The 25,780-nt window shown below is 43.4% G+C and overlaps 1 protein-coding gene across 2 annotated transcripts in view; it reads right to left on the bottom strand.

The window, feature by feature from the left end:
* The window catches only part of LOC105020724 (RAS guanyl-releasing protein 2), a 50,023-nt gene that overhangs the window by 21,467 nt on the left and 2,776 nt on the right, over positions 1 to 25,780 (bottom strand). The window contains exons 2-6 of one of the 2 annotated variants that reach the window (XM_010887958.5): positions 3,234 to 3,378; positions 2,602 to 2,704; positions 2,294 to 2,350; positions 2,050 to 2,181; positions 1,095 to 1,245 (exon numbers count right to left, since the gene is read on the bottom strand). In XM_010887958.5, coding sequence (XP_010886260.2) covers positions 1,095 to 1,245; positions 2,050 to 2,181; positions 2,294 to 2,350; positions 2,602 to 2,704; positions 3,234 to 3,300 — 510 coding nt within the window. In that variant the 5' untranslated portion in view covers positions 3,301 to 3,378. The remainder of the gene's footprint in view (positions 1 to 1,094; positions 1,246 to 2,049; positions 2,182 to 2,293; positions 2,351 to 2,601; positions 2,705 to 3,233; positions 3,379 to 25,780) is intronic. The other variant, XM_020043541.3, reaches the window with a different exon arrangement.

Below are 25,780 nucleotides of genomic sequence, written 5' to 3'. Positions count from 1 at the left end.
AAAATATGGCACAACAGACACATTACCAAGAACTGGAAGTCCCTCCAAAACTGATGAAAAGACAAGAAGAAAACTGGTCAGGGTGGCTTCCAAGAGGCCTACAGCAACATTAAAGGAACTGAAAGTACTGGCTGTGTGCTACATGTGACAACAATCTCCCGTATTCTTCATATGAATGGGCTATGGGGTAGGGTGGCAAGACGGAAGCCTTTTCTTACAAAGTAAAACATCCAAGCCCAGCTGAAGTTTGCAAAAACAAACATCAAGTCTCCCAAAAGCATGTGGGAAAATGTGTTATGGTCTGATGAAACCAAGGTTGAACTTTTTGGCTATAATTCCAAAAGGTAAGTTTGGAGCAAAAACAACACTTTTGGCACAAAACCTTCAGGCGTCCATTAGAAAGCTGAAGATGAAGAGGAAGTTCACCTTTCAGCACGACAATGACCCAGACCTGAATCCAACTGAACATCTGTGTGGTGATCTGAAGAGGGCTGTGCACAGGAGATGTCCTCGCAATCTGACAGATTTGGAGCGCTTTTGCAAAGAAGAGTGGGCAAATATTGCCACGTCAAGAGGTGCCACGATAATAGATTCCTACCCAAAAAGACTGAGTGCTGTAATAAAATCAAAAAGGTGCTTCAACAAAGTATTAGTTTAAGGGTGTGCACACTTATGCAACCAGGTTATTGTGAGTTTACATTTTTTTATATTTCCCCCTCAAAGATTTCAGTTTGTTTTTCAATTGAATTGTTCACATTATAGGTCACATTAAAGGTGGAAAAAGTTCTGACATGTTTTATCTTTGCCTCATTCTTTTACATCACAGGAACCTGGCATTTTAACAGGGGTGTGTAGACTTTTTATATCCACTGTACAATACGTTATCTATCTGTGCACAGTCTACGAGTTGAATCACTGCTGTACCTCTGTCATTCCAAGTCACGTTACACAGGGCACATGCCAGAACATACATGACATACTACGGAATTTACCCGTCATGGCTTGACAGCACTTTACCGCTTTAACCATCATTCAGGAAAGAGGAAGACAACGAACACTATCAGAAGGCAGATCTGCTGGGCATAAACACGTACCAGTATCTTGCAGAAGGACTTGTACTCCAGGTAAGTGAGGTGGGTGGCCAGCTCTCCGGAGTCCAGGTGGTCAAACAGTAGGGACATCTTCCTCTTCTTGGACATGGACGGCTGCCGCTGGGTCACCTGCCGCTTCCATTTGTAAGACGGCCTGGGAGGGACAAAAAGGCTGTCATTTCAGAGCCACGCTCGCCCCAAAATGTTAACCTGGGATCCAGCCTAAATGTCGTTTGGTTTTGCCACGCTAGCAAACATTTGAAGAGGGGGCAATATTCAGTCTGCACTCGAACGGAGAAGGACAGTCGACACAAGAGACGAAATGCTGTCCCATAAAAGTGCCCTGATAATGACCCACCAGGATCACAGACAGACAGGTGAAGTACAAAGTACAAAGGACAGGACATTTAGGAACTCTGTAACGCCAGGTCCCAGCCGGAGAAAGGCCATGCAGGGCTGCAGGTGGACACCGGTTACATTATATTAGTCTGCGACGGCACTAATAATGGATTCGAGTGAACAGTAACTTCCTCTTTAAACCAACCTAACCAAACCAGAGAGGTGTTGCCTCACTGGGCGTCTGGGTGTGCAATTAAGAATAACTGCCTTGTTCAGGGACAGAATGACAGAGTGTTTTACATTGCCAGCTCCAGGATTCAATCTAGAGGAGTCTTTTGGTTACTGGTTAGCTGCTCTTGAACCTAGCCTCCTGGCCACTGCAGTGTCTGAAATCACCACTTTCTCAGTCCCGTTTTATTGATAGAGCAATGGCAAGGATTTCTGGAACAACTCACTCAAAATGTGGGGCGGACAGCCAAGGAGCGAGGCCTGGGGGGACACCCACCCACACGCTTGGTGGTGGAGGAGGAAATAACAGTTAAGCAGGGACACAACAGACACAAAGTCGGGCGGAAGTGAAGAGCGACCCCCCCGGCGAGACCCCGCGACCACAACCTACACGCTCTCGATGTCAATGAGTTGACTCTGACACTCATTCCCCTCGGTGGTCAACAGGTCCTTCAGGTCTTTGATCTGCTCCGCCAGCTCAGGGTTCAGATTGAACTCTGCCGGGAACTCACTTATCCAGTACCTGGACGGAGGGAGAGGGATGAGGAGACTACGTGAGGAAAGTGGTGCACGACGCAGCTAAGAAACACCTCTAACCTCATTACCAAAAGCAGTTGCAAAAAAAAACACCTTACTTCACCAAGTGGCAGATCCTCGTCCTTTGATCAGCAGTGCAACTCTCCTCCTGTGACCTAATCAACTGTCAAGGTACATAAAACACCTACGAAGACATCTCAAGGTAACTCCTTTTCCAACTGTATACAACGGCCTGACAACAAAAAGACACATTTGCGAAAAGGTTTCACACATTGTAAACATTTCATCTAATTTACTCCCCGTCCGTTCCATTCAGTGGCACCTTTAACAGTACCTGTTGATTTTTTCCCCACAGCTGAACAGGCACGTTAAGACAGGAAAAAGGGGGCCTGCTGCAGAAGGATACTTGAGCAGTAGTTTCTTGGCCATGTTGGTGGAGGCGAGGTACCAGGGATGCATCATGAGGAACATGCGTACCAGAGAGGGGTCCTTCAAAGTGCCCGTGTCATCTAGAATAGGACAGAGGCACAGCGCATTACAGTCTTTTCTTTTTCTTTTTCTTTACTGTGTATTTCTCCCTCTCTAAGTTGCATCATATGTAATTCATCCTGATCCCTGTCTCCTAGCAACTACTCCCCAAAGGATCCCGGAGAGCTGAAGCTTTCCTCACAGGCCTTCACGCCTTTTTCACACTGCTCTTTTAACCAGGAGGTCACGTGGGTCAACGTGTGTGAACAAATGCTCATTCACATGACCACTTCAGCGTTCCGCAGGCGCAAAAAGACCAAAAACATCTGTCCTTTTTACTAAGAAAATCAGCATGTCAGCAAGTTCAGCAAGTTATACTGAAAAAAGACAATTATTAATTATTATTAATTTGTGACTGTCAACATTGGCAATTTATGATTCATTTATAAATATAAATCTGTTTTTAGGCATGTTCTTCTGGTTGCAACAAGAGTATACATTGTTTATTTGGACAGTGAGTAGCATGTAGATTTGGTGTGTGCTTATTACACAAGAAAGATGCAGACTGACCAAAGGCTTGGATGCACGACTCAATCAGTTCGTCCACCGTGGAAGCCTGGTCTAAAGTGGGCTCCATCTTTCCCTTTCCTCCCTTTTCCTGTTGTTTCCCAGGGGTCGTTGGTCTCTGCCTTTCCTCCCCACTTCAGATTCAGTCCTGAGCACAAAACAGGGACAAGCCAGAGATGATCAAAGGCACGGAAACTAATTTCACCCAAAATGTTGAACTGTACAAAGAAACGAGACAGCAGCGTTGTGAGAAAGTAAATGCATCGCATAATGGCTTGGGTGGTTACAGGTCTGGCCGGGAGCTCAAATTTCCAGGAAGTATACAGGAAATGTTGACAATATCAAACAATGGAATTGGAACAATAACAGGTCTGGATAGGAATAGATAGGGCCTGAAATACATTTGAAGACAGCGTACTGCAGTGAACATACAGCTCAACTACTTAGCCAGATCAGGGGAATACGGCCCTTTGTACCTCAGTAGGAGGAGCATGGCTGTTGAGTTCCTTGCCAGGAAACCCCTATATATAACAGATGTTGGTCGCTTTAGATATATGACGTGTCTGCCAAACACTCTGGCATCATTTCTGTAATATGTGCTGTACTGTCCATATGTTTTAGTGTTTAATAAAACACTAATTATCTTAGGCAAAAGGGCATGCATGATGTATTAAATTTTTTTTTATATAAACACACCCCAGAATTCTTTACTGGAAATAATACAGGGTCACGTTTGTAAAAAAATGTATAATAATAAAACATTGTTCTATGAGAACTCGGCAGGAATTCACAGGTGACCTTAAAGACTGCAGATCAGAAGCGGCACTGGTTAGGGCTTTGTGCTAAGCTGTGAAGCAATGTGCCCTTTGGAAACGTGACACTTGTCGCAGATGTGAGGGTTTTCAGGGAATATAATACAGAGCTTAGCCTTGGATTAATGTAGTCCATGTAAGATCTTAAATTGTATCAGTCAGTGTTTAGACCTGATGAGCAGCTGTGCTCAGAGGTTTATCCACCAAGTAATAACTCAAGACTTCTCCAATTACACTGAACAAAATACAAACACCAAACACAGCATTTCGGAGGATTTTATAAGGGTTTGCAGTTTACATAAGAAAATGAAATAGATATATTTAACCATTAATTCATGGATTTCAGACGGTGTGGAACACAAATATGCATCTGTCGTTCCCAGACATATAAAAGGTAGAGGTCTATATCTGAAGAAAAAAAACAGTCAGTATCTGGTGTGACCCTCATTCACATTGTGAAGCACGACACGTCTCCATCACAAGGGGTTCATCAGACTTTCACTGTAGAATCGTGAAAAGGCCGGGATGCGAAGTAGCCGGATGTTGTTGGGAAGTCGATCCGGGGCATCCTAGACACACCAACACTCCATGTGTTATTCATTTTCATAAAATAAAAAGGTGTGGAGTACAGCCTGTGGTTATGTGAGGAAAAATTACGAAATATACAGTAAGTGCATGAAAGTTTGTGGCGCTGAGACAATGAAACGCGGGTGCAGTCTTTCTTTGGGCATTGTGCGGGTACAGTCCATATAAACACTTAATGAATGCACAGCCAAACAGCCAAAGCAACTTGGCATTCAAGCAATTTGGACACAATTTGGACATTACTCTAACAACACAATTCAGTAGAATTCTGGACCCTATACCAAGAAACATCTTCCTCCTCATTGTGGTTGATGGGGACACAACAGCATGTCACCGATAGAAACCCACAGACAATCAACGGCTGATTCCCTCCCTTGAACCAGGAAAACCACAACTTATCACTTCCTGAAATAGCTTGGCACTCATAAACTTAACAGCAATGCGACATAATTTTTTTTTCCTTCCACAAAGGAGAAATGATACAAGAGTCAATCGTCTCACGCTGTGGTTCTACATTCAAAACAAACCTGTATCCTGGTACGCTATTTGGTGAGAGGTACTGCTGTGGTGTGGGGTGTCATGGCAACACATCCACACACACACACACACACACACACAACCTCTTTCTATCTCTCTTTGCCTCTCTCAGTCTCCCTCACGCACAAACACCCTGCATGACATTTGTTTATGGGGTAACAAAATTCAACTTGCAAATAGGGGGTTTGGTTTGGTCACACGTCAGTCGGGAGATAAAATAGGTCATTAGCAAAACAATGGAACTGTTATCGGGTGCAGTGGCAAGCTCTGAGTGTTACAGAGTTTATTATAGCTCTGCTCACCAGGTGTGAAAACCGCAGCAGCCCTGCCACCTAATTCACATTAGAGGATGGACTGATTTTGAACAATGTGGGCATGTACTTTAGGTCCCCGGAGCGTTAGAGGAGTAGTGATTGAGGGATGGTAAACGCGTGTGTGTTTGTTGGGTCTCTGAAGGATGATTCACGAGGGAATGGATGAGGGCACCGCGGAAAGTGTGTGTGTGTGTGTGTGTGTGTGTGTGTGTGTGTGTGTGTGTGTGTGTCACAAAAGATTCTGCTGCAGAGAGGTGGGTGGACACACTCAATTACAGGCTTCACAAAAAGTCTGAAAAAACACACACATGCAAGGGTTTGGGGGGGTGGTTGACAAGACAGAGAGGGGAGAAAACAGGAGCGGTGGAGACAGAGAGACAGATGGAGATGGAGAGAAAGGAAAACTGGAGAGGAGGAGAGAGAGACAGAGCAAGGGGAAAATGGGAGAGGAGGGGAGAGACAGACAGAGAGAGGGAAAATGGAAGAGGACAATAAGAGACAGACAGGGAAAGGAGGAGAGAGAGAGGCAGACAGAGGGAGAGAGCGAGAGAATAATGTGTGAATACAGGTGCTGGTCATAAAAGTAGAATATCATCAGAAATTTCAGTAATTCCATTCAAAAAGTGACATTTGTATAATGTATACATTCATTCCACACAGACTGATATATTTCAAGTGTTTATTTCTTTTAATTTTGATGATTATAACTGACAACTAATGAAAACCCCAAATTCAGTATCTCAGAAAATTTGAATATTGTGAAAAGGTTCAATATTGAAGACACCTGGTGCCACACTCTAATCAGCTAATTTACCCAAAACACCTGCAAAGGCCTTTAAATGGTCTCTCAGTCTAGTTCTGTAGGCAACACAATCATGGGGAAGACTGCTGACTTGACAGGTGTCCAAAAGACGACCATTGACACCTTGCACAAAGAGGGCAAGACACAAAAGGTCATAGCTAAAGAGGCTGGCTGTTCACAGAGCTCTGTGTCCAAGCACATTAATAGAGAGGCGAAGGGAAGGAAAAGATGTGGTACAAAAAAGTGTACAAGCAATAGGGATAACCGCACCCTGGAGAGGATTGTGAAACAAAACCCATTCAAAAATGTGGGGGAGATTCACAAAGAGTGGACTGCAGCTGGAGTCAGTGCTTCAATAACCACCACGCACAGACATGCAAGACATGGGTTTCAGCTGTCGCATTCCTTGGGTCAAGCCACTCTTGAACAAGACACAGCGTCAGAAGCGTCTCTCCTGGACTAAAGACAAAAAGGACTGGACTGCTGCTGATTTATGTTCTCTGATGAAAGTACATTTTGCATTTCCTTTGGAAATCAAGGTCCCAGAGTCTGGAGGAAGAGAGGAGAGGCACAGAATCCACGTTGCTTGAAGTCCAGTGTAAAGTTTCCACAGTCAGTGATGGTTTGGGGTGCCATGTCATCTGCTGGTGTTGGTCCACTGTGTTTTCTGAGGTCCAAGGTCAACGCAGCTGTCTACCAGGAGGATTTAGAGCACTTCATGCTTCCTGCTGCTGACCAACTTTATGGAGATGCAGATTTCATTTTCCAACAGGACTTGGCACCTGCACACAGTGCCAAAGCTACCAGTATCCCTGTTCTTAATTGGCCAGCAAACTCGCCTGACCTTAACCCTATAGAAAATATATGGGGTATTGTGAAGAGGAAGATGCTATACGCCAGACCCAAAAATGCAGAAGAGCTGAAGGCCACTATCAGAGCAACCTGGGCTCTCATAACACCTGAGCAGTGCCACAGACTGATCGACTCCATGCCACGCCGCATTGCTGCAGTAATTCAGGCAAAAGGAGCCCCAACTAAGTATTGAGTGTTGTACATGCTCATACTTTTCATGTTCATACTTTTCAGTTGGCCAACATTTCTAAAAATCTTTTTTTTGTATTGGTCTTAAGTAATATTCAAATTTTCAGAGATACTGAATTTGGGATTTTCATAAGTTGTCAGTTATAATCATCACGATTAAAAGAAATAAACTTTTGAAATATATCAGTCTGTGTGTAATGAATGAATATAATATACAAGTTTCACTTTTTGAATGGAATTACGGAAATAAATAAACTTTTTGATGATATTCTGATTTTATGACTAGCACCTGTATTTGAATAAAAGTGTACGAGAAAGACAAATTAAAGAACTGGAGAAAGAGAAGTAATTCCGATTAATTCTGTGGAACTAAAAGTAAAAAAAAAATATAACTATAAAAAATTAAAATAATAATGAATTATAAATTAAATCCATAACACAAATAAATGTGGGAAAGTGAAGGTTACTCCTACGTTAAAGTTACTCCTACGTAAGGCAGGGGTCAACCACTTCCGTCTGTGACGGCCAATAAACTTTATTTTACTCCTACCTGCTAGTTCATTTTACTGACCAAGTATCCAAAGTATGATGGATTTACAAGAGAATGGCGACCAGCAGTGTTTCTGTGTGACCCACCCTCTGTTACACAGTAAGCGCACCCTAAAAACCCTGAAATTCAACACTACAGTTGCTTGCTCCTTGGGGTCTAAGGCCAGGTGTTTTGTAAAAGCACTTTGTGACATCTGCTGATGTAAAAAGGGGCTTTATAAATACATTTGATTGATTGATTGATCAAGACGTCCATCTGGAAGTCTTCATGTCCTTTAGCGTCGTCATACATTTGCTGCTGGCTCGTGAGACCAGGTCGTACCGCTGCTTCCGGCCACAGGCTCTATCTTGTCTGAATTGGCCTTGGGTTGTTGAAAAAGAACATTCACTGTATTCAGGACGCTAGACTGCACTGTAGAAACACACCACGACGGGCTATGAATAGTGAAATAGAGCAGAAATTGCGTTCTCCAAAATAAATGTAACCGCCAGTCAGGCTTTGTCATTTCCAGTCTGACCTCGTGTGGTGGGTCACGTTTGCATGACATACTCCTCCGCTGCACGGTTCACTACTGGAGAGTTCAGAAGAGAAAAGTATAGATGAATTCACTACATTAGAGTACATATTGGATGTTTTGAATAGTTCATTAAAGTAGAATACCGAATAGAAATGTATAGAATAGTTAATTAAAGTAGAATACAGAATAGAAATGTATTGTTCAGTAGATTACATCATAAATATATGATGTAATATTTAAGCAAAAAGCCACAAGGGGGCGTAGGATATGGTCAATATACCACAGCTAAGGGTCATGGTCTACTGGTCATGCACCACAAAACCCAGAACAGCCTTACTGCTACCAGAAACAAGTTACCTTAGTATAGTTTGGCAGAGGGGGGCTCAGTATACTAGTGTTTAGTACAGTAGTACAGCAGAACATAGCACAGAACTGGCCATAGTGTGTCGTCCACGATTATTGAGAAAATATAATAATGTTTTTGATTAAAGTTATTTATTGAAATTAACTGTGTTCAAGGACCTGTACTGGCTTCTATCTCTGTTTCTCACCACAAAGTCCCTGTTCAAGATAACCCAGGGAGCACCTCCTCTCCCTCCCTCTCCCTCCTCTCTCCCGCCCTCTCTCTCCCTCCTCTCTCCCTCCCTCTCTCTCCCTCCTCTCTCCTTTTCCCTCTCTCTCCCTCTCTATCTATTTCTCTTTTTCTCTCTGCCTCCACTTCAGGAACACGGTGGAGGTTCTCCATCACCGGTGTGGTTTCTACAGCGATAGCTCCTGGCGGATGGATTGTTATGGCTTTGGATTCATCCGCCTGTTGCCTGGTGACAAAGGCTTAGGACCATGGATCAGGCATTTTAAGGGTGCGGTGGAGGTAATGAGGGTGGCGGGGGTATTGGGCGGGTGTTGGGGGCGGGGGTGGAGGGGTGTGGGGGGGGGGGGGTTGGGGGTAAGGAATGTTTTGTGGGATTTGATTGGGGGGATCTCTATCCTGGCTGTCAGGCCAGTACCACTGCGACCGTATATTCTCTACTTAATGGGCTATGAGCTGCTGTTCTGCACCAGTCACAAACACTCATTCACTCACACACTTATCTGCTCTAAACCCCGTCTCAGATTCACGTCCTTGTATGTCTCCAGGCAACAATAACCCGCAGAGAAGCAAAACATCGCATCAATCCGACGCCGAAATTAAACTGTCAAAACAATTTCTATTTGTCACCCGGCGGTCCCAAGGACGTATTTACGCTTCATTAATATCACCGCGGGGAGGCTGGGAGAACCATCCGCGGTGTCGGACCGCCTTTTCCCCCTGTTGCCACGGCTTGGTCTGGCCGGCGGTGATGACGACGCGTATGGGTGAAGCGGATTGAGGGCAGGGACACGGTGCACGGTACGGACCCGCGAACGGTGCCGTCGGTTTACCACAGTGGCTCCTGGGTAACCTCATCAATCCCCCTCATCATCAGCGCTTTCGTTGACAGACGCATTTCCTCACGTTGCGCACACAATAAGAGGATGCGTAAGCACACAAAGAACACACACACACACACAAACGGTCAGTCACACATTCTAACACACACACACACACACCACACACACACCACACGTATGTGTGTGCACAGTCTCATTCACCGTACCACATTAAAATATGCGCACCGTGCTCCCCACAACATCCATCGGCAGCGCATCGACGACGCCACGATGTGCCAGCGTAAATGACGACGGTAAACACACTCCTACACACACCACCATTCACCAGCCTGGAATGGATTCTCCTGACTGATGTCATCGCTGTTACAGGGACGGGCCTGAGCTGTGAAGGACGGAAGGATGTAGACTGACGATGGCTCTGGTTGTACCAGGCCCTGTTCCCCATCTACGGACCAAGTTGGGTCACCCCCTCCCCCAATTCCAATATTCTGAACTGCATCTGGCTGCCTAAAACCCTCGTCTCTTTGAGAGGGTCAATCCATCTCCGTGAAACACAGTTCGTCACAGTTGGAGCCAACCACCACAACCAGGTACCCAGCATCCCATGGGGTTTTACGTCCAGGAAGTGGTGAAGGGGAGGGGATGTTGTACTTGCTAAATGCTGTTTGGATGGCTGGGACCAATATAGATCTGTGATTAGGCGCCTTCTGAGAGCGGTGCCTATTTAAAGTGTGGCCTACGGTGAGCAGGAAGGGCCACACTTCCTGCCTGGGGCCCTCTCACTGCGGTATCTCTGGGACCGGCATGGCGAAGAGGGAGGTTGGGTCCCTGCTGCTAACAGAGATTAGGGATGAGGGAGGGAGGGAGGGAGGGAGGGAGGGAGGGAGGGAGGGAGGGAGGGAGGGAGGGAGGGAGGGAGGGAGGGAGGGAGGGAGGGAGGGAGGGAGGGAGGGAGGGAGGGAGGGAGGGAAGGATAAGAGGGAGAGATGGTGAGAAAAATGTGTAGAAAACTAAATTGAGATCACACACACAAACACGAACGGCAACACGATCAGTCTTTCATCTATGTTAATCAATAAAAGATCATCACCAAAAAAAGCCTTTTTCTCAGACAGAATATTTCTCTGAAACAACTTGAGGGTGCACAGGGGTTATTTTAGCCAGTGAGCATAAAGACAATGTTTGATCAACTACAACGCAAAGTCGCATCAAAACCCGGGTTCGACTGCTACTTAATATATTTCGGAAAAAGTTTATTTTGCCATACACTGCCTGAAGACGCGGGTGGGTGTGTTTGGGGAAAACTGTGACAATAAACACATTTAGTCACTCAAGCTCAATAAGCACACACGAAACATCTCACATTTTTTGAATAGTACCTGAATGCATGTCTGCTAGAAAATCATGCATATTATGTCAGTATTGTGGCATGAAAGCCTTTAACTTTTCATTTCTTTGTTCTGATACTTCCTGTGTTACTTCTGTCTTTTAGCAGATATGAAACTAGCTAAATTACATAGCAAATGCAGGAAGAGTGAGTGTGTGTGTGTGTGTGACCATGCATTTGTGTGTGTGTGTGCGCGCACATGTATGCATGTACGTGTTGGTGTGTGCGTGTGCGCAAATGTGTGTTTGTATCCCTTTGTTTAAGCTTGTTTTGTATGTGTTAGAATAGGGTTGAGGTTGGGATACGGGTTAGGTTTAGGGCGATAACAACTGATGTAAAAGTATCTGAATAGGGAGCAGATGATGAATCTACTGAAGTCACTGTTCACATAGACCTCCTAACAACCAACTCTAACCTGTCATTAATCACACGTGCGCACACACCTTCCCAGGCTCGAAGACGTGTGATGAGAACACAAGCCCGAAGCAAGACGAGATACGAGAATGACAGATCAACTTGGTAGATCGCACGTCTCGCCGTGGCCAGGGTCACTGCCCACAAGGCACTTGCCAGGAGACTTTAGTTTTTCGATCATTTCTTTCTTTGCCGCTGTCATTCCTCTGCTATCTTGCCCCTTTTCCCTCCAGTGCTGTTTTCAGAGTATTCAAAATGAACTTATTGCAGTTGATGGGCTGTCAGGGTACCCAAAGTTAACAGGCTAACCTCTGCCAGCCACCATTACACTCTCCACAATGCAAATGTGGACCTTTCCATTCCCCCGGCAGGCAAACATCCCCTATAAACCGAGATAGGCTTTGACTAGCCCCGGAGGACATCCTGAACACACCCTCAGGTAAAACACTGCTCTTCAGGACAGAGCGTGGTCTGGACCTGGGATAAAGGTAGAGCTGGGAGCAATGGAAAACAGATATTAAACACAATACTGCCAATATTTTCCTTAGAGGACGGAATGGACATTAATAACACAGATGTTCACTTCGGTTTTTTGTTTCCTTTCACTATTACCCCTATCAGCAAGCATGTTTAATGCCAAACTTTACATTTCTCTGATATACTAATATTTACTGTATACTTTTTTTGCACCAAGGAAGCTCAAACAAGCACCAGCTGAAGTTATTTAGAAGACGACGGTTATCATTTGAACCCGGCCTGTGTCTTCTGCAAGTGCACGGTTCCATGCACTTTCCCCACAATAGTTAACTGTCTAGTATTAAATTAACCCCCGCTTCCCCTTTCACGAGCCAACCACTAGTTTTATCAACATTTGTAGAAAGCGCTTTCATATAAACAAAGTAAGCCATTGGTCCCGGCCCTCTGTTTTGCATAGTGTGAACCCTGCTTCTCAGTCAAGGCCCAGTGGGCTGTAATACCCGTGGGGAGGTAAACAAATATATTATAATCGGAATAGTGACATGAGATGGGCTTCCCGGCAGCCAAAGGCATTAGAACCGTGGCGGTGCCAAACCCAGGCTCTGATACCAGGCAGTGCCACAGTCGGACGCGAGGCTTAATAGGTGGTGCAGTAGGTGGAGCCAGCTAAGCATTCTACAGCGACTCCCTCAGGCAATGTGGTTGAATCAGCAGCATGGAGAGAAGTAGAGCTTCATGCCAGATGGGGACTGAACAGAATCACAGAACAGAACAGAAGCTCACTACATTTGGATGCAGCCTGTAAAAAATGAGAAAATATTACATTTATATTTTGTGTCAATAATTCATTTTCAACAGTGTCACGGCAAGCCTGAATAAGGTCAAAGAGTCAACATTTGCTTATCAAATCACATAATAATTTACATGGGCTCACGCTGCGTGGATTAAAAGTGGGGATCTTGACTACCCCGCCTCCGTACCCCACAAAAGCAATTATCTGTAGATTCATCTTTAGAGATTCATCTTTGAATGGTGTATCAATGTCTCTAGTCACTACAGGCTACATCCTAACCTAAATAGCTGGGGAGGAAGACAATCTTTAGGGATTTAACCAGGAGACAATTACAGACTTTAATGTACAGAAAACTGAGGCTGGACCAACAACGTTGTAGATACGAACGACACTAACCTAAATCACTGTGAAAAGAAGGAAGCCTGTGCAGAATATAAATATTCCCCATCATGCATCATGTTGACAACCAAACACCAAAGTAGCATTTCACTATGAGTCACAAGTTTATTTTTTTATTGTATAAATGTTTGCTTCTTTTATAGAACTAGAGAACTTGTTTACTGGCCAACAAACCTTGCCAGCTTTAAAGGAAAAAAAAGGAACAATGGTAGATTCCCCATAGGGGGATAGCTGAAGTCTTTATTTTAAGACTGGCAACTTCTCTCTCCTATTCCAAAGTTTCTCTTGAGCGTCTGGGTGGACTGCTTTACCCACAAATCACTGGGCTTGAATCGCAACCTCTTGGCCAACTGTGACACTGTCATGGCACTGGGGAAAAGGTGCAATATTCCAATTCCACAATATTTCATGGCTAATTTCCAGATAGACTTGAGCGTACAAAATGTACCGTCAATATTGTCAAGGTAGAGGTCCTTATGTGTAAAAACCCTGCAGATCAATTCAACTCTACTGGGCTAAATCTGACCTTTTTTATTATTCATATCCATTTTCCAGTAAGCGGTTCTCTGCACAGAAATGAACAGTTTTTTTGCTGACACATCTGTGTATATAGTCACTTCCTCAAATCTTGGCTAGGCATATGTGAAAGTGTATATGAGATCACACCCACATACACTTTCACATATGTAGTTTCTTCATTTTTCATGTTATGCTGAACATTTTACAGTCGTCCGCTGTAGAAGTCTTCATTAGCAGGCTTTCCTTCTTTGTCACGATGTCCCAAGCTGCTGTTTTTTGGTAAGCTCGGGTTATGAGTAGGATTTATTCGTATTCTGATTGTTTTGCCGCATGAAGGCTCCCTTGATATTCACTGACATCTCTGGTCCTTGTGTTTTGAATGGCTACAAAGAGGATAATGGCAGCTGGGTTTTTCTTTGGCCAGGACTGGTCAAAGTCGGCATATGACATCTTTATCCCAAGCACTCCACAAATGGTAGGACCGAAAGGAAGACATTACTCAAGAAAGCCCACCATCAAAACACGCGGCCTAAGCAAAAGAGGCGAGGAAATAGAAAAACAGATCCAGTTTTAGTAGGCCCGCTGTCCAACACTTTAGTAGACCAACCCACCCTATGTTTACTTCAATCATAGCCTGGGGAAGTACGCCATAGAGAGTAGAGGCAAGTGGTACAAGGCGACACCAGCTCGTCTTATGCTGAAAATATGTCAGCCAACAGGTGTTGTTGACGTGCACAACCTCAAGGACCACTTCCTTGCACCGGCTTGTTGACCGTCTTTCCAGGACGACGACGACGATGTCTTCCTGAAGAAAATGTTGGCGTGTCCCATTATTTTAAGAATAAAAACACCCTCCCTCAAAATAACTTGTGTTGTGAGCTAGAATAATAAAAAATAAAAATAAAAAGGTGTTTATTAGGTAAAATTATCTAATCAAATTAAATCAAATCTGTATGTCTGGAAAGAAGTTATTGTATTAAAGTTGGCAAACGTTTAGTATCTGATGCCATATTCTTTGCACGCAGGATAAGATCAAGACTGAAACCGAAACCACAGTCCTGATCTCTAAGGTCATAAGAGGCCTTTCAACATCTGTCGAGCTGAAAACAATAACCCCGTTTTCACGTGGAGACCTTCCAACTAGAACCCCCGTTCTGCGGAAGGAAATATGTATTTCTAGTGGCTGTTCTTTGTTTCATTGCGTTTTCCAGGCCATGTGCATGTTCTGTAAATGCGCGTACTCCTGTTTTACATAGTGAGCTCCATCAATCCTTTTAGCATGGTCTGCGGAGCGGCTTTAAAGAACTTGCCAACATGCCACCCTGGTTCCTGTCCAAATACCTCCATCGAGGACAGCCTGAACTGCTGCATCACGGCCCGGTAAAGAAATGGCTCAGTCAACAATCAAACCACCCTACAGCAGCCAGAGAAGAGGGCCCAGTGCGTCTCTATGGCCAAGCCCCCAGCCACTGTCGAAACAACTGACAACACACACATCTTCACCAAAGTAAAATGTATTTATAAAGCACATTTAAAAACAACTTATGTCCACCAAACTACTGTACAGTCAAAACATACAGACAACTAAACATATTTATAGGTCATGATAAACATAAACATAACTTCCTACCCATTTGCAGACTCAAATGCTAAAGAAAAAAGATAGGTCTGTTCTCCGTTCATTACCTGTATTAAGTGCACCTGTTTGAACTCGTTACCTGTATAAAAGACACCTGTCCACACACTCAATCAATGGCCAAGACCAGAGAGCTGTGTAAGGACATCAGGGATAAAATTGTAGACCCGCACAAGGCTGGGATGGGCTACTGGACAATAGGCAAGCAGCTTGGTGAGAAGGCAAATACTGTTGGCGCATTTATTAGAAAATGAAAGAAGTTCAAGATGACAGTCAATCTCCCTTGGTCTGGGGCTCCATGCAAGATCTCACCTCGTGGGGCATCAATGATCATGAGGAAGGTGAGGGATCAGCCCAGAACTACATGGCAGGACCTGGTCAATGACCTGAAGAGAGCTGGGTCCACAGTCTCAAAGAAAACCATTAGTAACACACTACGCCGTCATGAATTAAAATCCTGCAGCGCACGCAAGGTCCCCCTGCTCAAGCTAGCACATGTCCAGGCCCGTGTGAAGTTTGCAAGTGACCATCTGGATGATCCAGAGGAGGAATGGGAGAACGTCATGTGGTCTGATGAAACAAAAATAGAGCTTTTTGGTCTAAACTCCACTCAACGTGTTTGGAGGAAGAAGAAGGATGAGTACAACCCCAAGAAAATCATCCCAACCGTAAAGTATGGAGGTGGAAACATCATTCTTTGGGGATGCTTTTCTGCAAAGGGGACAGGACGACTTCACCGTATTGAGGGGAGGATGGATGGGGCCATGTATCGCGAGATCTTGGCCAACAACCTCCTTCCCTCAGTAAGAGCATTGAAGATGTGTCGTGGCTGGGTCTTCCAGCATGACAACGACCCGAAACACACAGCCAGGCAACTAAAGAGTGGCTCCGTAAGTAGCATCTCAAGGTCCTGGAGTGACCTAGCCAGTCTCCAGACCTGAACCCAATAGAAAATCTTTGGAGGGAGCTGAAAGTCTGTATTGCCCAGCAACAGCCCCAAAACCTGAAAGATCTGGAGAAGGACTGTATGGAGGAGTGGGCCAAAATCCCTGCTGCAGTGTGTGCAAACCTGTAATTGGAAACAAAGGTGTCTGTACCAGATATTAAGTTCTGATTTTCTGATGTATCAAATACTCATGTCATGCAATAAAATGCAAATTAATTATTTAAAAATCATGCAATGTGATTTTCTGGATTTTTGTTTTAGATTCCGTCACTCACAGTTGAAGAGTACCTATGATAAAAATGACGGACTTCTACATGCTTTGTAAGTGGGAAAACCTGCAAAATCGGCAGTGTATCAAATACTCAAATACTCCCCACTGTATATAGGTAGGCTGTTCCACAACTTTGGAGCAGCAACAGAAAAGGCACAATCTCCATTAAACTTCAAAGGTGACCATGGAATGCACAAAAGCAGTTTGTTGGACGACATAAGGGTCCTTGAGAAAGAGTGCTGGCTAAGGAGGTCTGAAATATAGGAGGGTTCTGATCCATGTAGGGCCTTAAAAAGAAATAAAATAACCTTAAAATCAATCCTATATTTAACAGGTAGCCAGTGGAGAGAGGCCAGTACAGGAGTGATGCTTTCTCTCTTTTTTGTAGCAGTTAAAAACCTAGCAGATGCATTTTGAACAAGCTGAAGGCGGGACAAGGTAGACTGACAGATTCCCATATACAAAGAGTTACAATAGTCCAGACGGGAGGAAATGAACGCATTAATAACTGTCTCTAAATCCTTAAAGGAAAGAATGGGTTTTCAATTTGGCAATGGCCTGGAGTTGGAAAAATCTGCCTCTGACAAAAGTATTTACTTGTTTATCAAAATTAAGATCTGAATAAATAATGATCCCAAGATTTTTTGCATAGCTATGTACATTGTTGGATAAGGGCCCTAAGTTATTAACAATAACCTTGGTGGAATCTGTGGGGCCAAATACAATAACTTTTTTTTTATTATTTAATTGAAGAGAGTTTTTAGATAGTCAGTATTTAACATCTCTAAGACAATCAGAGAGTGATTTCAGGGATTTATTTTCATAACTTTTCAGGGGAAGGTACAACTGAGTGTCATCAGCATAGCAATGGTAAGAGATGTTATATTTCTGAAAGCCCAAGGGAAGCATATATAACGAGAATAAGCTAGGGCCTAGGACAGAGCCTTGAGGTACCCCACAGGTGATTGATGCAGAAGAGAAGTTCCCAATGTTTACAAAAAATGTCCTGACTCTCAAATATGAACTAAATAGCTTTAGAGCAGTATCCTGAATGCCAACTTCTATTTTAATACGGTCTAGAAGGATGGCATGATCAATCGTGTCAAAAGCAGCACTAAGATCAAGAAGAATTAAAGTAGCACAGTTTCCATTTTCCCTAAACAAACAATCATTTAACACCTTAAGAAGAGCTATGGCGTGCCCTAAAACCAGACTGGAATTTATCCAGAATATGATTTTCATTTAAAAAGGAGGAAAGCTGGGAAAAAAATACTTTCTCTAGAACTTTTGATAGGAATGCAATTTTAAAATGGGACGGAAATTGTTAAGGACAGTTAAATCAAGATTAGGTTTTTTAACAAGGGGTTGGACAACTGCATGTTTAAAAACATGATGGGACAGTGCCATTGATGAGGCAGCTATTTATTATGGACAATATAGTGGGATCAATAGTGTTCAGCGCTTATTTAAAAATCGTCAGGGAACTGTGTCCTGGGGGCAGGTAGTTGGCTTCATGTGTGAGACTACGTCAAATCCATGTGAAAGAGATACAGGTTCAAACTGGTTAAAAAGAGCAGAACATGTGGCTAAATCAGACGGGTCGTGATCTGGAGGTAAGATGCAAGATCTTATGGCGTCTATCTTGCCAGTGAAGAAAGACAAGAAGTCTTCACAAGTCTCAGACGTCACTTCAGGAAAGGCAGCTGCAACCGGATGTAAAGCCTTGCTTATCACATGATTATTAGATTTGTTAGAGATAATATCAGAGAAATATTTGGCTTTTACTGTTTTAACAGAGAGTTGATATTGAATTAAGCAATCTCTCAGAATTTGGTAACACTTTATTTGAAGGGTTGCGCATAAGAGTTGCATGACATTGTCATGATACTGTCATAGCCATGACATGACACGTAATAAGAATCATTATGAATGTTTATGAATGTTGTCATTAGGTGTCATTCGGTTGATTATGTCATTTTTTATGCAAGGTTGACATTGTTTTGGATGTCTTTGTTATTACAACTTGACATAAATCACGACAACATTAGATTAGATTCAACTTTATTGTAATTGAACAAGTACAATGAAATTGAAGGAGTAGGGTAGCATGTGCAACTGAAATGCAGGAATAGCAGCAACGAGGTTCCCGAGACATGGCAAGGCAATGTCGGAGTCCAGTAGTACAAAGGGTGGATATGGTTAGTGATTGGATATGGTTAGTGATGGGTCATGGAATTCAGCAGGGTTACAGCAGATGGAAAGTAAGTGTTCCTGAGCCTGCTGGTGTGGGAACGAAGAGACCTGTACCCCCTGCCTGATGGGAGGAGGGCAGTTTATGGCATGGATTTGAAGGGTCCCTGATGATGCCACACACCCTGTGCAGACACTGCTTGTGCTGGGGGTCTACGATGGCCGGGAGCTGGGTACCAGTGATGTGCTGGAGGTCTACGATGGCCGGGAGCTGGGTACCAGTGATGTGCTGGAGGTCTACGATGGCCGGGAGCTGGGTACCAGTGAGGTGCTGGGCGGTTTCCACCACCTGTTGCAGGGCCTTCCAATTGGCTACGGAGCAAACGCCAAACCATGCTGTGGCACAGTTAGTCAGAAACATTACCTGTCATAAACATGTCATAGCAGGCCTGATGATCAAACTTGAAGAAACTATTTAGCTTTATGTGTTAGCATTAAATATAACTGATATATGTGGTTGGTTTTGACATTGGTTGTCATGAGACCATTTTAATTGTGTCATTAATATTTTTCTTGACCTCAAGTAAAGTGGCACAATTTGTCATAAAGTTGTCATGAGGTGTTGTAACACTGTCAAAGACTTTTATAACAGTGTCATTTATCTTTTTCTTGACCTCAAGTACAGTGGTACAATTTGGACTTATAAAGATGTAATTAAGTCTGTCAAATGCTTTTAAATACCTTAACAAAGCATTACATTTCCTTTATTGTTTTTGCACCACAAATGTTTCCTGAAAAAAAAAATATTACTTTCAACAATCCCACTTTGGTAACACTTTCCGATAAGGGTACATAAACAACCATTAACAAATGCAGTAGTTACCTTGAACGAACATTGATGAACAAGACATGAACAAACAGTTAACAACGATAACCCTTACTTTATTAATGGTTTACAAATGCATTAACAGACTGTAGTGTCATTTGTTCAAGTTGACACAGGACATAAACTAATGTAGTTTTTTGCAAGAACACAGTTAATACTGTAATTTGTTAAGGTTGATACAGGACATCCTTTCACGTACAGTACCTAGTTCTTCGCATGAACAATAGCATAAGTAATATAAACTATTCATAATATAATCATATTGAAAACAGTATTTATAAAGTAGGCTATATAGTGATAGTTTAACAAATTACCTTCATGTTAACACAAAAAGAACATGGCTGGACAAGTTAGTAAAGTGCTACCCAGAACTGACAAACACTTGACTGGAGCTAGCATTCAGCTAACTGGAGCCAGCTAAGAACCAACCGAAGCCAGCTAACAAGGAACAAGGAACTAGCTAACCCTTAAAGTGCAACGATTGCAAAGCTCCTAAACAATACAGATACAAAATTCAATTATATTTATCCTACGGTTATTGTCAGGAGTGTTGTTATCGAAAAAACTATTCAGTACAGTACAGTAACAAATTCGTTTTTTCCAAAGGAATGCACCACCGTCAGGGCATTTTACATAGACATGGGTCTCTGTCGTAGTTACACAATTACCACGCTTTTCCAACCCTCTAAATACACTTTAACAGGCAAGTTATCAAACTGTATCGAAAGGTCCAGTGTACGCTTGTACTTTACCGACCAGGAAAACAGGATAAATGATGAGAAAGCCATGGCTTTTCCTTGAAGAGTTACGAGAACGCGCAGGTGTTTAGATCGTTAACAGTCCCAACGCAACACGACCACGTCAGACTGCCCCCTATAGGCCAACCGTAGTAAGTGTCCTTCAAAATAAAAGTGTCCTTCAAAATTTTACATCAAACCCAAATGCAACCATACATTTTGTATGTGTCACACCTATTTGAAGACGCAAGTAGCCAGTCTACCTTTTAATAATGGGTACCGCACTGTAAACATATTAACAAATTGGATTATGTATATTATCTCTTGAATAATGTATATTACTTAGCATATTGTTCATGCAAACCACTAGTTACATGAATGGATGTTCTGCATTAATATTAACAAAACTACAGTAAAAACTATGGACCTGCAAAAAACTTTGATAATAACTTGATTGTTTTTCTCACATCATGGAAAAGTCTGCCCAAGACACCAACATAATGGTGTATGGCTAACCAGTGGTGCCACTATCATTTTGAGGTGAATCTTCAGTGACTCAGGAGTGCGAATACCTTAATGACTCCATATTTTCAATTTGTATTTCTGTCATGCATGCTCAATATGCTGAGTATGAGCACCAGTCTGAGGATCAGCAAAGTTCCTTTTATGGCAGACAAAATACTGGCTAAATAGTTTCTTCAAGTTTGATCATTAGGCCCATGTTTATGACAGGTTATAATGTCTTGGTTACTGTCATGTTGTCATAGAAAAAGACACTAACAGGTTATGTTGTCTCAGTTAATGTCAAGTTGTCATAACAAAGACATTGACAGGACATTTTGTCTCAGTTAATGTCAAATTGTCGTAACAAAGACATCCCAAACAATGTCAATCTTGCATAAACAATGACATAATCAACCAAATGATACCTAATGACAACATTCATAAACATTCAAAATGATTCCTTCATGTGTCATATCATGGTTATGAAAGTATCATGACAGTGGCATGTCACTCTTATGCACACCCATTCAAATAAAGTGTTACCAAAATTTCATATGACACTTGCCACTTGTCCTTTTTCCATTTCCTCTCTGCTTTTCTGCACTCTTGTCTGAGAGTATGGGTAACATTATTTAGCCAGGGCTGAGTTCGAGCTTTCGCTCCCCTCTTTTTAAAAGGAGCAACAGAATCCTGCATGTCAGAGCAAGTGGAATTAAACATAGTGACTAAGCCCTCTGTGCTCAGGCCTGAGGGAGCCTCAATACTGCTGATGAGGAGAGAAGCCTTGTAAGCATCTGAAAAGAGTTTGGCAGTGGAAGGGTTAAAAGAGCGAGAGAAATTGCCTGGAGGTTTGCATTTAGGGAGTAGGCATGGAAGGGTGGTTTATGATCAGACAAACAAATATAATCTCTCTCAACATTGCAAATAGGAAAACCAAATGACAAAACAAGATCTAGTGTATGGCCAAGCTGGTGAGTGAATTCCATAACTGAATGAGTGAGATTGAATAAGTCAACAAAGTGTAAAAACTCTCCAACCATAGGCTTGAATATTAAAATCGCCAATAATCTGAAGATTATCAGAAGTAAGTACAATAGAACATAGGAAGTCTGAGAAATCTTGGATAAAATCCTCATCATATTTAGTAGGTCTATATACAATCACACATAGCACTGGACTGGACAGTTCCACCTTGATCAGCTGTACTTCGAAACGTTGGTATGTTTCAACTGACACAGTGCGACACTTAAAACGATTTTTCCAAATAACTGCTAATCCACCATGACCAGCGATTCTAGGGGAACGGAAAAAATCACAGTCGCTGGGAGTAAGTTCACAAAGAGGACTTAACTCACCGATGTTAAGCCATGTCTCAGACACAAACAAGAAATCTAATTCATAAGATAAAAATAAATCATTCAGAATAAAAGTTTTGTTCGAAATAGACCTTGCATTTACCATGGCCATTTTAACGGAGATGTGTTCGGCAGGATTATTTGGAGTGGGATTGTATCCCAATGAACGTAAATTACAGTGGTTTATTCCTCTCTTACAAACATGAGGTCTAAACGGCAGGTACAGCGCTGTTTGTGCTGGATCCGGAAGAATAGGTACGAGGCAAGTACGTCTCAGAGAGATGAATGGATTGCGGCAGGGACGATCACCAAGGCAAACACACACATTGTTGAACACACATCATAACCTTTGCTACCGGACTCCTTTTTACTGTTCAATTATCATTTATTAATGCTACAATTGCGGAGAGGAGCTGTTCTACAGGCTGTCACTACCAGGTGTCCCCCGGGGCTTTGTTCTGGACCCGGATGGGGTTTTGTTCTGGGCCCTGGTGAGGCTTTGGTCTAGGCCCTGGTGGGGCTTTGTTCTGGAACCTGGTGAGGCTTTGTTCTAGGCCCTGGGGGGGCTTTGTTCTGGGTCCTGGTGGGGCTTTGTTCTGGGACCTGATGAGGCTTTGTTCTAGGCCTTGGGGGGGCTTTGTTCTGGGTCCTGGTGGGGCTTTGTTCTAGGCCCTCTCCTCATCTCTCTGTACTCCAAGTCACTTGGTAGTATCCTAACATGGTCAATCCTATCACTGCTATGCGGGTGACACAACACCACTTTTCTTCTTCCCCCCTTCTGACACCCAGGAGGCAAAACACATCTCTGCCTGGGTGTCAGTCAGTCACTTAACCTTGACAAGACGGAGCAGCTCGTCCACCTGTCCAACCCACCTGAACAATCTACAACTCAGACTGCAGAGAGCCTCGCGTGACACCCCGGACAAAACCCTGCCGTTCTCTGCAAAGCATCACGGCGACCACTCACTCCTGCAGGTCGTAGAGTACCACCTCGCCTCACCCAGGAGGAGGCACAGGCACTAGGTCAAAGGGCAAGTGTTCCTCAACGGAGGCGCACCTTCACCACCACAGGGGCGTGGCCAGGTCCGGCGAGACGTCCACCGGGTCGACTGCGGCGGGCGGCTGCGCTATATTAATTTACGCTTGCGAAGGTTCTACTGGGTCACAGCTCCCCGGCCTGGCACATCGTTTGCAGTCGGCTTTGGGAGGAGCGGGAGATTGGGCAGCCTGGGTATTTGCGCGCGGACACAGGTTCGCCACAAACATTTCTTGATCTTGACATGTTTAAAGGAAGTCAATGATAAACACATCCAGTGGTTGCTATGGTACCTGGTTCTACCTGTATAACCACACACCTTCAAAAACAATGAGAAATGACATGTCTTTATTGTCGATGAGTTTAGGGGGTGCACAGCACAAGCAAAGTCATTGATATTCTACCTGCCTGTAAGAAAAATTGTCATTGGCAAGTTGGATTATACTACACGATGCTACAGCTTGGCATAAAAACAGAGTACGGTATCACGTTTATAGCCGCGCCATTTGAATGGTTCAAAAGATTCTGAACTTAAGCTGGTCACAGATAATGCCTAAGGTAATTACCAGTAAAAGAATAAATAGCAACGTTTACGTTGTTTAACCGAATGTTTTATCTCATCAAAGTGTACCACGATTCAAGTGGCAAACCGCTGCTTCGAGATGACCCAAACACAGAGCTGTCTTCTTAGCGGTTTAATAAAAAATATTCACAAACTGAAGTCATGGCTCTTTTTGACACATTGGACTGAAAAACTGTGTGTTCTTTTTTTATTAGTTCAAATAAGTGAAGTGTTCCCGCACTTCTACAGCTGTTGCCGATTGTGGAGCTTTCAGTACACATTGAGCATCAGTACCCAGCTTGTAGTACTGACAGAACATAGTTCTGCGGATTCACACATTCCTTGAACTTGTTCTCCCACCCACCACATTCACTGTGTCTCCTATGAGTAGTTTCATCACGGAACGTTCAACCTATTGTTAGGCCTGGTTGGTTTTCTACCCCGGAATTTCAAGCATGATTCACTAAGTTTGCTGCCTTTCGAAAATCCTCGGAAATTCGACTCAAGCCTTCCAAACAACTCGTCCATCGTCTGACTGTGCGTGTTTGGTGTATTTATTTCACAGAACAGAATTATATTTTTAAATGTCAATGAGAAGCACCTCTGTTTGTCTACCCAGATCTATTATAATTAGATCATTGTTGTCACACATCAAACAAAGATCCATCCCACCTGAACAGACTGAAATAGAGAATAGAGAATAGGGTGAAGACATGCTGTCCCCCTTAGGAAAAGGGCAGTATAGCAACATGTAGACCACCACCCCAGCTAGCTCATTAAGTACACTTCGTTGTAACAGTTCAGGTTTTGGATTGACAGCGGTTGGACATGGGCTCCAGTCCTATTCAGTGTCAATAATAATAAATGAAAAACATAATAATAAGTAGCCAAATGTGCAACATTAATGAATGGTAATGAGTAAATCTGAAAAGATAATTTTGAGCAAAGTGAGTTTTAGAAGAATGCCTGATCTACAGACAGTTTTCAACTAAGATTTGAATTACAACTCCATTATTCCCACCACCAAAACACTCATGCAAAACCAGGGATTGACTGAAATAATTACTGACTAATGGATTAAAGAACAATTCCTTCAGAACTGCAGCAAACCTCTTTCTCTGTCCTCTTCCCTTCCCAAAGGTTTCCAACTTCGCCCTTTAAGGTGAGGACCAATGACAGGATGACATTGCACAGGTCCTCTCTGGCTCCATTTCAGGACTTGCAGTGGAAGAAAAGGTCACAGAGATGGAGATAAATGGAGGCAGAGAAAACAGGGAATAGAGGGAGAAGAGAAAAAGAGTAGAAGGGAGAAAAGAAGGAGTGAGAGAACGGGTTTGAAAGACGGAGAGAAAGCTCTGAAGCGTATCCCTGTGATGTGACTGCGTGCCTTTGGGTAGCTGCTCCTCTGTAATTACTTTCTTTGTTGGTTTATTTTCCTCTCCTGGGACTTTTTTCTCCTGTGGCTTCCTTCATATCAGCCTCGGTCCATCCTCCCTCCTTCTGCCATTCTGCTTTTCCCGGTGCTCAATCCCCCCCCCCCCCATAAATCAGCCCTTTAGAGAGATTCCAATTAAGCTTGGCTTGCCTAAGGAGGTGGTGTGCCACGGCGGTGCTGACACAGGTCAGAGAGGTTGCTGTCGGCTCTGGGCGCTTTTAGAAGCAAGCGAAATGTCAAGCATGTATACAAAAGGCTTTGGGGTACGCCTGCAGATGGAGAGGAGAGGAAGGACTGGAGATTCTTCTATGTGTGGAGATTTCTAACTGGGCATCAAACCCCACAGCTGGATTCCTTTCTCCCATCCCAATTTCACAATGTCCAGTTCACACTCGCGGTCCGGCCTCATCTGAA

This window comes from Esox lucius, chromosome 24, assembly GCF_011004845.1.
Source record: "Esox lucius isolate fEsoLuc1 chromosome 24, fEsoLuc1.pri, whole genome shotgun sequence".
NCBI classification, from domain to species: Eukaryota; Metazoa; Chordata; class Actinopteri; order Esociformes; family Esocidae; genus Esox; species Esox lucius.
This window is presented reverse-complemented; position numbering and strand designations above follow the sequence as displayed.